Here is a 13671-nt window from a genome sequence, read left to right on the forward strand (position 1 = left end):
AAAATCCTAGGTTAAAACCTGTGATCTTTGATCGATGGTTTGACATGTTCACAGAGAGCCACATAATGGCTTTTGCGATCAGATTTTCCCTCCGATGAAGTTCTGTCAAGATTTCAGACACTTTCCTGCAATGTGACAACAGCTGCAACCAGCGTCAATCCAAGAACCAATAGGGGCGCAGATTCTGATGACGCTATCCATGCGACAATTCAAATGACAACGGGGAAATGTCAAAACAGTTTTTTTTTTTGTCCTGGTTTTATTATTGAGGCAAGCTGTGTGCAAAATTGCCGCTACAGACTGTTTACGTTTGCTGTGAGCAATCATTTTAGAAGGTGGATGATGTCAAACTCCAGGTGAGTTTTCTTCAGTGTTTAGCGCATCTTCATTGTCGTTCAGTCTGACATTATAACAGCTGAGATCTTACAGTGGGACATAGAAGCCATGTTTATGCAGTCTGACATGCTACAATGCTTTAGGATTATTAAAAATCACACGGTGTGATCCAGCCTTTAGACTTTTAGCTAATTTCAACTAATTTCTTTCTTATAAATAGCCAATAAGGTAGTAATTGGGTTAAGGTATTGGGTAGGATTAGGGATATATAATAAGATCATATTTTATATAAGCGCTAATAAACAGTCAATATATTAATGATAGGCATGTAATAAGTCAATAGTCAATAGTGGGACTTGATGCTTAAACTAACGTGCTCAACAAAAGAAAGAAACTCAGTCTACACAATTGATGGATGTAAACTTCTTTGTTAAGCCTGTTAAAATGTTTTCTTACCTCAAAAGTTTGCCGCTGTCGTTCTTCTTGGTCCCACCTACGATAAGCTCCTCCTGCCAGTGCATATACTTTTTGGAAAGCCCATAGCAGCCACCAGTCAGAACAGGAGCCACGTCAAAAGGCTTAAGAAGAAGACAGATCATAAATCAGAGACACGCTTGAGATGCAAAACAACATTGCTGTAAATGCCAAAACTCTAGCTGTTTGCCGATGACTAGGAAACTGAGAACAGACATTCGACACAGAATAACATGTGATCACATATGATTTGTTGACTAAGCTCACCCCTGTGGTGTTCTTGTTGGGAGCTGATAATGGGCAGTCGGGGTCTGCAGGATTCAGGCAGGGCCGGTTCATGTAACCGTGGCCCACATCTGCTTTAACCAGCATCTCCTCCCAGCTGTCCACCTGATACTTCAGCATCTTCAACTCAGCAATGAAACTAATCGGATCAAAGTTGGTCCACTGTATTGGGGGTTTGCCGCTATGGGGAAAAGAAAAGATTTTGGAGTTTTAAAACAAAGAAGGACATTTACACAGGAAAAAGTTGGAAACTGTTGCATTTTGTTGAAGAAAACTGAATATAAGCCAGGTTTATATAGGTACATTAACTTCCATTAACATAATTAAATTCAGTTCAATTCATGTTTATTCATCACTCTTATCCTTTAGCGCTTTTACAATGTGGACTGTGTCAAAGCAGCTTAACATAGAAGTTCTAGTAATATGAAACTGTGTCAGTCCAGTTTTCAGAGTTGAAGTTCAGTTTAGTTCAGTTCAGTGTGGTTTAAATTTCACAGCTGAAAGTCCAAACATTGTAGAGCAAATCCATCAATGCGCAGCTCCTCATTAGCTAGTAAAACTTCACCAATTGATGAAAGTGAAGGGAAAAAAAACCTAGAGAGAAACAAGGTTGGGCACGACCATTTCTCCTCTGGCCAAACTTCTTGTTTTATGGCCAAACATAATACAACCTTCAACACAAATTTCAAAACCCTACAAAATAATTAAAAAAAATCACTATAAACTATTTTTATTTGGATTTTTCAAAACCATCATGATATTTATATCCTAAAACCATGAGAATTTTGAAAGTTTGGAATGTTACACTATTTTCCAATGGTATTACTGCATTTCTGCACTGTTAATCATTGGAAATGTACAAAATTCTCTTAGATTGCAAATAACACACAACACATTGAAAATGTGTGTTTTTTTAGATTTATTTTTGCATTTTTAATCCTTTATTAAGATAGGATGATAGCTGGACAGGAAGTGAAGTTGTGGGCGAAACACTGCCCAAATGCCAATAAATATGAAGAGTTTAGATGCAAAACCCTCTCAATCCATCAGACTTCTTTTATTGTAAATGAACATTTTCTATCAGGCTCCTATAATTAGGTTCAGACATTTCATTTTATAGATAATGAAAAGGTTTACTTGCTAGTAACTAAAAAAACTTTTTTTTTTAAAATGTCACTTTAGACAATTCTTTGGTTTTTAGGGTAGATTTAAGGTAGATTTTCTTTTGCGTCAAAACCAGCTAAATCCACTTCTGCTTTTTTTGCAAAAACCTCTAAATGCACATATTGGGACAAGACAGTTTACTTAGTTGAAAAATCACTAAAGATGCAATTAGAAATGATTTTACCAAACATAAAACACATTACACAAACCACTTGAAATTAATAATAAACAAATCTGTCAAGTGGCGGTTCATTCTGCTGTGGTAACCCCTGATAAGCAAAGGACTATAAGGAAAATTAATGAATGAAATCTGTCAAGTAAATGCATTAATTAATAACACTAAAATTGACATTAATTACATCTTAACACTCTGTTGTCATTTCTGATATTTGGGATTTATATTTAATTTAAGTAGAGCAATGTAAACATTGTAAACTAAGCTAGTTAGATTTAAATAATGTGGTGTAAAGACACTGTGAAAAATCACTATCTGTGCATTGTCCATTAATAAAAAAAAAAGTAACATAATTCATTGAAGTAAGATAACATTTTACTTATCTTTTAAGTTTAAGCTTACACTAGCAAATAAATCACAAGGTGGGCCTCTACTGGGCAGAAAGGGGATGTCTCTCAGACACTTTTAAAAGCTGTCATTCATTCATTCTCACCATACTCAAGGTCTTGATCCTTTTTCGTCTCTTGTTTATCCTCATAGCATCCATGTGGGATAAAAGAACGGCATCTTAACTTTGACTTACGTGAAATGGAGTTGCCGTTTTAATGTATAGTAAATCGGACTCATTTAAAGCAGCTATATATCTATATCATGTTCATCAACAGATGAGACAATCAAGTGAGTTAAATTAGGTGGAAAGACTAAAATTATTAACTTTTAAGTAGAACTTACTTAAAACTATGCATTACTTACTTTAAAAAGTATTACTTACTTAAAACCTTTACGTAAAACTATGCATTTGGCAATTTTTTCAAGATCCTTTAATGAATGTATACTTTAAAAGAATGGTTTATTTTAAAATGTTTTTAGTGAAACTTTAATGATTTCTTGCTGGCCCCAAATGTTACAGCATGTTTAACCATGAAGGAGAAGCACAGACTGAGCCCTGCTTATGGGATGTTGGACGTGGTTATAGTGGTACAGCATAACTACGGGGAGTGCCTGAAGGGTGACTGGATGGAATTCCGAAGGCTTAGGGATTGATGGACGGTGCACGTCACAGCGGTGGCAGCACAAATGTAGTTGGGATTGGATTTCAGCCTGCCTCCATAATAACAGCTTTGAGAAAATGGAATCAATCCGCTCATCTGATCTTTATCCCCTCTAATTATACTGGCCTGCCGGGTGATCCTGCTCCGGGCCTGGCATCTCCCCACAACTAACAGCCCAACGCAGCAGTTTCGCAAACCTCCCATACTTTGCTTGCCATCTAGTCTCATTTGTTTGGTTTTTTTCAGTGGCCTGTTCCTCTTGCTGCATCTTTACTCCTGTGTCTATCCTCAGACGGCCTTCCTCGCACCGAGTTCACCCTCCCGCTTTCCATCATCCGTCCACCGCTCCGCTGACTGCCTCTGTAAGCCGCCCTCTGTCAAATCCGCTCCGCCTTTCCATCCCTGCACCATCTTTCTCTCATTTCTCCCTCTCGCTTTCATTCTTTCCTTTTTTCCTGTATGTGTGCTTTCTTCAGCTCGCCCCTCTCTCTTTCTTTTCTGGCAGGCCTGCAGCGGTTCAGACCACATTGTATGTGCCTAACCAGGCTTGAGTCATTATTCCAAGTCCCCCAACCAGAACACAGTAAAATCCTTATTTACCATCCATGATGGAGAGGGAAAAGGGAGGGCAGAAAAACTTTTGCAGACTTGGTGGTTGTCTACGGAGTGTAACTGTTGCAAGCAGCCATTAGCAGCAGAAGTGGAATCATTGTGCGAGGCCTCGAGCGATTCACCGTCACAATGAAGGCCTTGAGAAAACACCACCGGAGAGTTTGGAGAACCACTTTAGGCTGCCGTTTGATTCAAGTTTCTAGTCGTGATTCATTTAAAGGTGATATATGTAGAATTTAGGAACGCTCGTTATTAGCAACACTGGTGGTCATTAAGTGAACTGCAGCCAAGAACTTTGCTCGTTCTCTGACTTTTGTAACGTACAACAGACTGAAAGTAATTTAATGTCACAATATATTACGGCTGCACATTCAGCATCGATATCGCAATGTACGAATCTACAACAGTCACATCATAGGATCTGCAATCTAAAGTTATGATTATAATTAACCAGAAAACACAGTTCAGAACAGTGTTGGAGTTATGCATTACAAGTAACGCGAGGTCCATAATAATATTACTTTTCTAAGTAAGGAGTAAAGTAACGCATTACTTTTAAAAAAATAAGTAATAATATTTGAGTTACTTTTTTAAAAATGTAACATGAGTTACTTTTAGTTTAATTAATTACCTTTTAAAAAATAAATTGCTGAAAAATTAGAATTGAAGAAAAGGAAAAGGGGATTATAGTCTTAATAAACAGCTATTTTACTTAAGACAAATAGTACAAAAGTAGCAAACACATTGCTTTAATCTTTCAATAATATGAATATATATATATACATATATATATATATATATATATATATATATATATATATATATATATATATATATATATACATATGGCATTTAGAGCTCTGGGGTCAGAAAGTTTTCAGATAACATTATCCTAAAATATTTTTGATGTGTTTTTTTTTAAAGGTAAATGTAGGTGTAGGTTATACAGTGCATTAATTGCTGAGCTCCTCTATTGAAAGAAGAAGAAAAAGGTTCTGAAAAAGATCAAGCCTCAGCCAGGTAATACAAAGTAATGCAAAAGTAATTTAATGTATTACTTACCATAAAAAGTAACTAAGTAATGCAACTAGTTACTTTTTTGGGGAGTAACTAAATATTGTAATGCATTATTTTCAAAAGTAACTTTCCCCAACACTGGTTCAGAACTTGGGATTTGTGGAGTCAATATAAATTTGAACTCCTATCTGATAATATGAAACCATTTGGGCACATGAAATTATAAAGTTTACTGTTTTACCAAAGATAAATTGTGTTTAATTATTTTTTACATTATAATGCATGAATACATCATTACATGAAGACAGAAATGACATTTTGGGGTGAATCGTACCTTATAAATACAGTTTGTGACATTTTTAATAGCATTTGGAGGTGTCTATGAGCAACGTATATTAAACAGTGTGAAGACTTGTGCAACTGCATTTATGCTTCTCTCCTGACCTTGAAAATATAATTGGCTGAATCGTAGAAAAGCAGAATTAAAAATGTGTGTAAGGTCGAATCGAGATCATGATCTTTTTTTGATTAATTGTGCAGCCCTGGTGGCATCACTGTTTTTGAACAACAGCGAGCCAAAAAGAATTCTTCACATTATCGGCATGCGAAAGCATAACGCGAAGAGGCGTTCCCTGTGTCATGGCGCAAATTAATTGTTCAGCCAATCAAAGGCCCCCTCCTTTCGTAGGCCCTGGGGCTTCAGCCCCACCTTGTCCTTATGTTAATCCGGCCCTGCCTACAAATGATTCCAATCAATGTAAAATTAGGAATTCTTTACAAAATAGGGTCATCTGGTGAAATCATACCACAATATATTTCGCAGAAAAACAAAATATCACAATGTAAATTTTTTTCCAATATGGTGCAGCCCTACAATATACCTGAAAATACCAAATTAGATTTCGCTCTTTGATTAGAAGTAAACATAAGTATATGTATAACAATAATAATGTATAAATGTTATATACTTTCGACTTTCCCAATAAAAATATCTAAAATCTTCCACATGAAAATCATTATTTGAAAAATCATCACAAGCTGTTCATTCACTGGAAATAAAATGTGTAAGTTCTTGCATATAGCACATTTTTATAAGTTTTGCATTTACTCTCATTGTCTAACGTCTTCAAGAATACAGATTATAATATTGTAAAAAGATAATTTAATAAAACATCTTTCATTAACTTTACGGATTTAAATGAATAGTACAAGGTTTAGGTTTAATTTATAAATAAATTATGCATAAATTTCTCTTTACCACATTTGGTAACATCCAATTCACACGTGGAGTCAGCATCAACGCTTCCCATTCACTTTGAATGGGTGATGTCAAACACTGCAGAATTAAATTGTGGATCTGCTCCCTACAGAAGCTGGGAATTTCAAATACCCCAGCTCAGACAGTAGCCGATTGTGGACTAATTTCATTGGCTGATGCTGCTGTGACAATTGCCTCAGCCCCAACTTCAGACACGCCCTCTGTCAAGCGTTGAGGCTGAAGCCCCGTGTGAATCGGGTGTAAGATAGGAAAATCTTGTTCCTTTAAATATAGATTAGATTAGATTAGATTCAACTTTATTGTCATTACACATGTACAAGTACAAGGCAACGAAATGCAGTTTAGGTCTAACCAGCAGTGCAATAGCAGCAAGTGCAGGATACAGGTATAAGTTATAAAGTGCAGTTATAGAAAAACTATGGTAATATTTACAGATGGATGTACTATCAACATTATATACAGGTTGTATTAGCTATGAACAGATTTACAATAAATGAATATATGTACAGGATGCTATTAATAATCAGGAGTGTGCAGATAAACATAATTACAAATGTCCATGTGCAGTGGGTATGTACAGTTCAATAAATGAATCAGTGCAATGAATATGAATATGTGCAAACTTTAAATATAGTTTACTTGGAAGGACACGCGAGCAAAGTGTTTACTGTATAAAAATGATCTCCCTGGAAAATCAAGTGCCATGAAAGAATCAAACAATGCAGTGTCCAAATAAATACAGAAAGATATGTGTTACTTACGGGAGATAGAATGTTCCTGAATGTAGCTTAGCACCTTCCCAGAAGCAGTCCAGAGGAGTGATGACAAGACATGGGTGTAGTTTCTCTAACATCTGAAAAGAAATGCGCGCTATTACAGTCCTAAGCCTTTAGGTCCTTCATTAAAGTTTCAAACATTTCTATTAAACCTGTATTCTAAAAAGATATTGTAATGGTCTTTCTTACCTGGTCCACAATATTGGTTTCGGTAACAAGTTCTCCTGATTTGTAGCATAAATGTTCCAATGTCCATTGCCTGAAAAAGAGATAAACAATCGTTAACATAAAATCTTGATGTTAATGAGTCCTTGAGTAGCTAGCAAATAAGCCATACCTGTTGTACATGTAAACGTGCACTCTGCTGGCCTTAATGGCAGAGTCGAGGTGCTGCTTTAGCGCCTCTACGGTCAAAATGTTAGCACCTTCCTGGCGAGGCGTCTGTATCATGAGCTGAGGACTAAACATGGCCTCCTCTCCGATCTTCTGCCGTGTGTACTTGAGTTCCTGATTCACCCTGCCACCCACTATGAAACAGAGAGAAAAGATTTTCAAATAGTGATCTTCAACCCTATAAGTAAAGTCAAGAGGTTAGAGAAAACAATGGAGCAAAAAGGAAACATGAACTCCATAATTCAATGTCAGACAATAATTGAAACAGTATTGCATTTTTTAAAACACATTTCAACCCAGCACTAAATGACCCAAAGTTGATCCCTTAAAGGGTAAAAGACATTCATTAATACACATGCCAAATGCCGGAGACTGGAAATAAGAGCTCATACAAAGCTATTTTGCATTTCACTGCATTTTAAAGTTCAAATTTGTTGAACTCTGGTGCTTCAGCGGCGTTGCTTGCTGCAGAAGTTGTACATTTTTCCACTTTTCAAGCGCCAATGGAAGCATCAGCCAATCACATCACTTTATGCAGATTTGTTTCATTCACTGCTATGACAATCACATCAGCTCCAAATTCAGATACAACCTCCGTCAAGCGTTGACGATGAAGCCCGTGTGAATTGGGCGTAACAAATCGAGTGATTCAATGATTCAATGACCTGTTCATATAAAATCGCCTGCTACATTGAACTCTGCTGTTTTGAAAAAATCATCTGAATGCATAATTCAATTAATTTGGTAAAGGGAAGATTGTGCAAACTAAAAATACACCCAATACATTAATGTTTAAATATTGCTGTGCAAAAAAATCCACACCAAAATTCTGATCTCGTATTTTGTCAATATTACACACCTCTAGCTGCGAGTGAGAACAACTAAATTAATGTATGCATTTCTCAGGCATTATTTTATCATCATATTCAATTCATGAAGCTTTTAATCTATCTTCGAAATGTCATTGTCCTATGTACTTAATAAAATCAACACGCAGTTGGAAAATTTCACAAAGAACAGAGAACCGTGATAACAAGGGACTTAGCAATCGTCAATAACAAACAATCATAACTTTCACTACCATCCCACAAGGTCAAGCGCAGTCTCATAGTAATCAATCATATTCTCAAGCCTCGATGAAAAGAAACGCTAACACATGTACAGGCTCCCATCTGTCCTGTTAACTTGACTTCAAAATGCCTTTCAGTGCACCCTTTAACACCTGCAGTCTTCTTCACAGCCTTCATATCCAGGCCTATGAGTTATGACCAAGTGCGTTTGCATGTGCACACGTTGTGTGTATATATGCGCCTTAGTTGCTTTATTGCAATAGGGCAGTGAAGATGTTGTGTGGCGCACACCTAAGCTTCGCGCAGGAACACTGAGCCCTCACAGCTACAAAAGCAGCCTTTCAAAGCGTCCTGCTGAACACAGTCCAAGTCCACCTCTCAAAAGCTGTCGATTCTTCACGCGCTCTTTACCTGACCTCAGAGAATAGAAGACTTCTCCAGTTTCAGGATCAAGCACCTCAGAGAGGTAGACAACGCAATTCACAAGGACTTCACAGTTAGTCTGGACCAGGTAATACAGTCTCAGACAGGTAATCTGTCAGTTGCTTGTAATGTAGTCAAGCAAAGCATCTCCTGATTTGATGTATAAACTGCAAAAAAATGCTTCTCTTACTTTGAGTTTTTGTCTTGTTTCTGGTCCAAATCTCTTAAACTATTCATTCAAGAGCATTTTCTTAAGTATTGTCTTCTTTTAAGAAATAATATGCCAAAATTAAGGGAGTCTTTCCTTAAAAAACAGGCCAGTCACAATATATATCACTATTATTTGTCGTATGATATATTAGACCAAATTATATTGCACTAAACAATATTATTGTCATTTTAAGACCATTTAATGCCACTCATTATATAAGAAAGACAATATAATATCAACGCAATGCAAGTACACTCTTCCAAAGAACATATAATATTTTATTCTTAAGAGTTTTTCATTTAATTATAGTCATTTTTGTGAAATGTGAAAACATTTATTCTAAACAAATAATTAATAAGAAATGTTAACAAAAAAGTTCAGGGTAAAAAGTAAAAGAGGCTGTGGTATCTGGTACCAGATCTATTTTCAGTTGTCGGTCACCTACATGAAAATATACTATAGTAATTTATAGCAAATGCTATAGTGGTTTTTAGAGATAGAGAGGTTGTGCAATCAGCTAAAATGTTGCTATAATTGGCTTTTATGTATGGGCGGTATATATTGTATCACCAATAAAGATTGGGGTTAGGGCTGGGCCGATAAACGATAATATATCGAACTGCGATAAAATTTATGTTATAAACAATGATAAGCTCTGGACTTTTTTACTCTATATTGATCTAAGAGCCAATCTCAGAGCAGAAATGTGCATCAATAGGAATCTAAAAGAGTGTTGACATTAGAGATGTATCGAATTTTCGGCCATCAAAGATTTATCAACCCAAAATATGTTATGCCATATAATGGACCCTCTAATTTTGGGGGCTTCAGTCATGGTTAGGGTACTTTTAAATCTGGAAGCATTAACAACTTAAAGTTGAAGTCAGAATTATTAGCCCTAAACATAATAGTTTTAATAACTCATTTCTAATAACTGATTATTTACATTTAAAGGCTTAACTGGGTTAATTATGTTAACTAGGCAGGTTAGGGTAATTAGGCAAGTTATTGTATAATGATGGTTTGTTCTGTACACTATCGAAAAAATATATAGCTTAAAGGGGCTAATAATTTTGACCTTAAAATGGTTTTTAAAAAAATTATAGCTGCTTTTATTCTAGCCAAAATAAAACAGAAATAATAATTCCGGCTTCAACTGTATATGGAAATACAAATCGTTATCATTTAATACCAAGATTGTATTTATGCCATATCGCCCAGCCATAATTGAGGTCATGTCTATGTGTTGTTCTATAAGTTGATATATTGATTATTGTGACAGGCCTAAAAACAAGAACAATAATCTGCCAATGGGGTAAGTAATTGTTTAAATAATTGTTTTTTTTTTCCTTTTCATTTTGATATAAGATTATTTTGCTTAGCCCATTGGCAGATTATTTTGCTTGATTTAAAGAAAAAACTTGTTTAATTTTGGCATATTATTTCTGAAAACAAGAAAATATTCTTTGCCTGTCTAGAAAATGCTTCTTGATTTTAAAGTTTGGACTAGAAACAAGACAAAAAATCTAAGTAAGAAAGCAGATTTTTACAGACAAAATCAGACAGAAGGATGCAGGATCCTTAGGCTGAGTTTAATGCACACTTCCTGCTAAAATGGAGCGTTTTTAAAACGTTGAAGACCCTTTTCAGTTTGAAAGCAGTGGAGTTGCATTAAAGTGTGGACAGACTGAAATGTATATTTCAGCTATCCACAATAGTGCTCTGACTGGTCTTCAGGACTATTACTTATTGTTCCCTTATCTATCAAGCCCCACTCATTATATAGGTTATATATCGTGGACTGAGATTGTTAAAACAAGAAAAACACAAGTATGGGAAGGTAGAATTTGCATTCTAAAATGGCTTTTTTAAAACAAAAATGCACAACTGTAAACACAGCCCTAAAGTTTTAAAGGTGTTGAAACATGGAGGATGTTAATTAAAGTCATTACGCTTTGAACTGTAACACTATTTGAATACTTTATGCCACTTTGAAGGACTGAAGAAAGACACCCATATTTACTTAACTTAGGAACATATCATTGCCAGAAAAATATGCAAGTCTGCAAGCACAGATGTGAAGGCTGGTGTATTACAAATAATCTCATTTGACATGTTTTTACACTGATGTGTTACCTTCAAATGTATTGTGCCATTAAAATGGCCATAGTAGCTAGTAGGACTGGATAATATATCAAAATGATCAAAATATCACAAATGTGCATATCACAATAAACATAACTTCAATAGTTTGAAATAAATTAGAGCTTCAATATAAAGGTGACTTCGTATTCCTGCCATTAGCAAAACCTCTGAAAGACCATTCAGCACCTCAGGCAATGTAGTTACACGTCAATGCATATATCTGTAATGATTTTAAAATGGATGCTCTAATAAGGTATGATCAAGTTATAGAAGCCACAGAATAAAAGTTACTCCACACTGTTCAAGTGTTTCTGTTTTCCAGACTATTCCTGATGGTTGATAACAAAATATCAGAGGTGCAAAGTGGTACTGATATTTATTTTTTGCTTGTTTACTTTATAAAAACAAGTAGTGATGCTTTCTTTTCCCTGTAATAAAATGAAAAAAAAAGGTTGGTTATAAAATATTTGAAAATATCCTACCACATACCGAATATCATATCGTTTAGCAAGATAAAGCATATCCGTATTTTCCTTAAATACTGCACAGCCCTAGCAGCTAGCTATAAAGATTTGACTAACTTGCTCAGCAAGATTTTTCTCAACCCATGATAGTGGTTCAACTGGCCATAAACGGCCCTGTTTGCACCTGGCATCAAGATGTGGGCTGATTTAGAGGACAACACAAAATACAGATGTAAACAAGATCTGAAACGTTTTAAAGTCATCCACATCAACCACTTCCAGAGGTAGTCAAAGACGAAAAGACCTTAGAAGACTTACTCTCTTACTTAAAATACTTACTCTCTGCCTATTAAACATGCAAACATGCAACCATCATGGTGTTGCGAGGAAAATGCACCAAACAAGTTTTTCATACTAAAGCACGATTCCAATCAAATCGTAGTTGCCATCTTCATTTTTATCTCTAATTTTCTCACTCATAAACCACGTAACATGGCTTCATTCATTAATGAACTCATGCGTCACACTGTGCATAACTGCAAAAATAAGGTAGAGACCAAATATGAGTGAAGAATTTCAGCAAAATCCCAACTCAAGTGGTTACAACTGACACAGTTGGACATACTAATATTAGAAATGATAACGCATTACTGAGCAAGCCATTTGCGATAGAATCAATGATAAAATGCTTGTTTAACAGTTGAAAATGATAGCAAGTAGGGCTAGGTGGTGTGATGGTATATATCGTTAACCGAGGAATAATTAGTCAACCATGATAGATTACTTTATTTCATGTATACTGCAACATGTAAATAAGTAGGCATTGCTAATTCACATGCAAGTATACATGAGTCTGAAACTCTGGAAAGTACTGACTGGAGTGCTCTTAGAAAGTTCAGGTCCGCAATCTGAGGTGAACTTTTACCTGCGTTTAAAATTACTGTTTTTAATTATAGACTTGAAACTGCCAATGTGAGTACAGAATAACTCTGTGTACAATATCCCTCATTAAGTTAAACAGTCAGCAGTAGCACTACAGCCTCTGCCGACTAACAGCGCCCCCAGGTCCTAATGTCTGCCCAATAACATGAATGTTTCACAGACTTAATTTTTTCATTCATTTTTTTTTTTTTTGACTTAGTTCTGATTTGTCAGGGTTCGCCACTGCGGAATGAACTGTAAACATATCTAGCATATGTTTTATGCAGCAGATGCCCTTCCAGCCGCAACCCAGTACTGAGAAACACCCATACACTCACGCTTTCACACACCACTCATACACTTTAATTTAGTTTATCCAATTCACCTATACCACATGTCTTTGGACTGTGGGGGAAATCGGAGCACTCGGAAGAAACCCATGTGACATGGGGAGAACATGCAAACTCCACACAGAAATGTCACCTGGTCCAGCCGGGACTTGAATCAGCAACCTTCTTGCTGTACACAATATAACACAAATAACAAGTTTTTTTTAATCAAATGGTCACAATATATGAAAAACATGATTACCTTACTGACTGTGACACCAGTCATACAGAGTTTAATTCAGTGTCTGCTCTATTAAACCTTTTTATTTACATTATCTCTCCCAAGCAGCTTCCCAATGTCCTAGTGCCTGTCCCATGGGAAATTTATTCACAGGCTGCTGTTACATTAATAGAAATTAAAGAAAAAAGTTAGTTCTATCTATGAGCAAAGCATCAACTGGGGTCATAAAAATCACAATTCCGATTTTAATTTATTGTGAGAAGCTCTCACTTCTGGGGATTAAAGATCGCAAACCTGACTCTGC

The 13671-nt window shown here is 35.8% G+C and overlaps 1 protein-coding gene across 1 annotated transcript in view; it reads right to left on the reverse strand.

Annotated features, from left to right (window-relative positions):
• The window catches only part of ptch1 (patched 1), a 103158-nt gene that overhangs the window by 72253 nt on the left and 17234 nt on the right, over nt 1-13671 (reverse strand). Inside the window, exons 3-7 of the mRNA XM_056463453.1 lie at nt 7508-7697; nt 7360-7429; nt 7156-7247; nt 1078-1276; nt 793-914 (exon numbers count right to left, since the gene is read on the reverse strand). Of these exons, the coding sequence (XP_056319428.1) occupies nt 793-914; nt 1078-1276; nt 7156-7247; nt 7360-7429; nt 7508-7697 (673 nt within the window). The remainder of the gene's footprint in view (nt 1-792; nt 915-1077; nt 1277-7155; nt 7248-7359; nt 7430-7507; nt 7698-13671) is intronic.

Source organism: Danio aesculapii, chromosome 8, assembly GCF_903798145.1.
Source record: "Danio aesculapii chromosome 8, fDanAes4.1, whole genome shotgun sequence".
In the NCBI taxonomy this organism is placed as follows: Eukaryota; Metazoa; Chordata; class Actinopteri; order Cypriniformes; family Danionidae; genus Danio; species Danio aesculapii.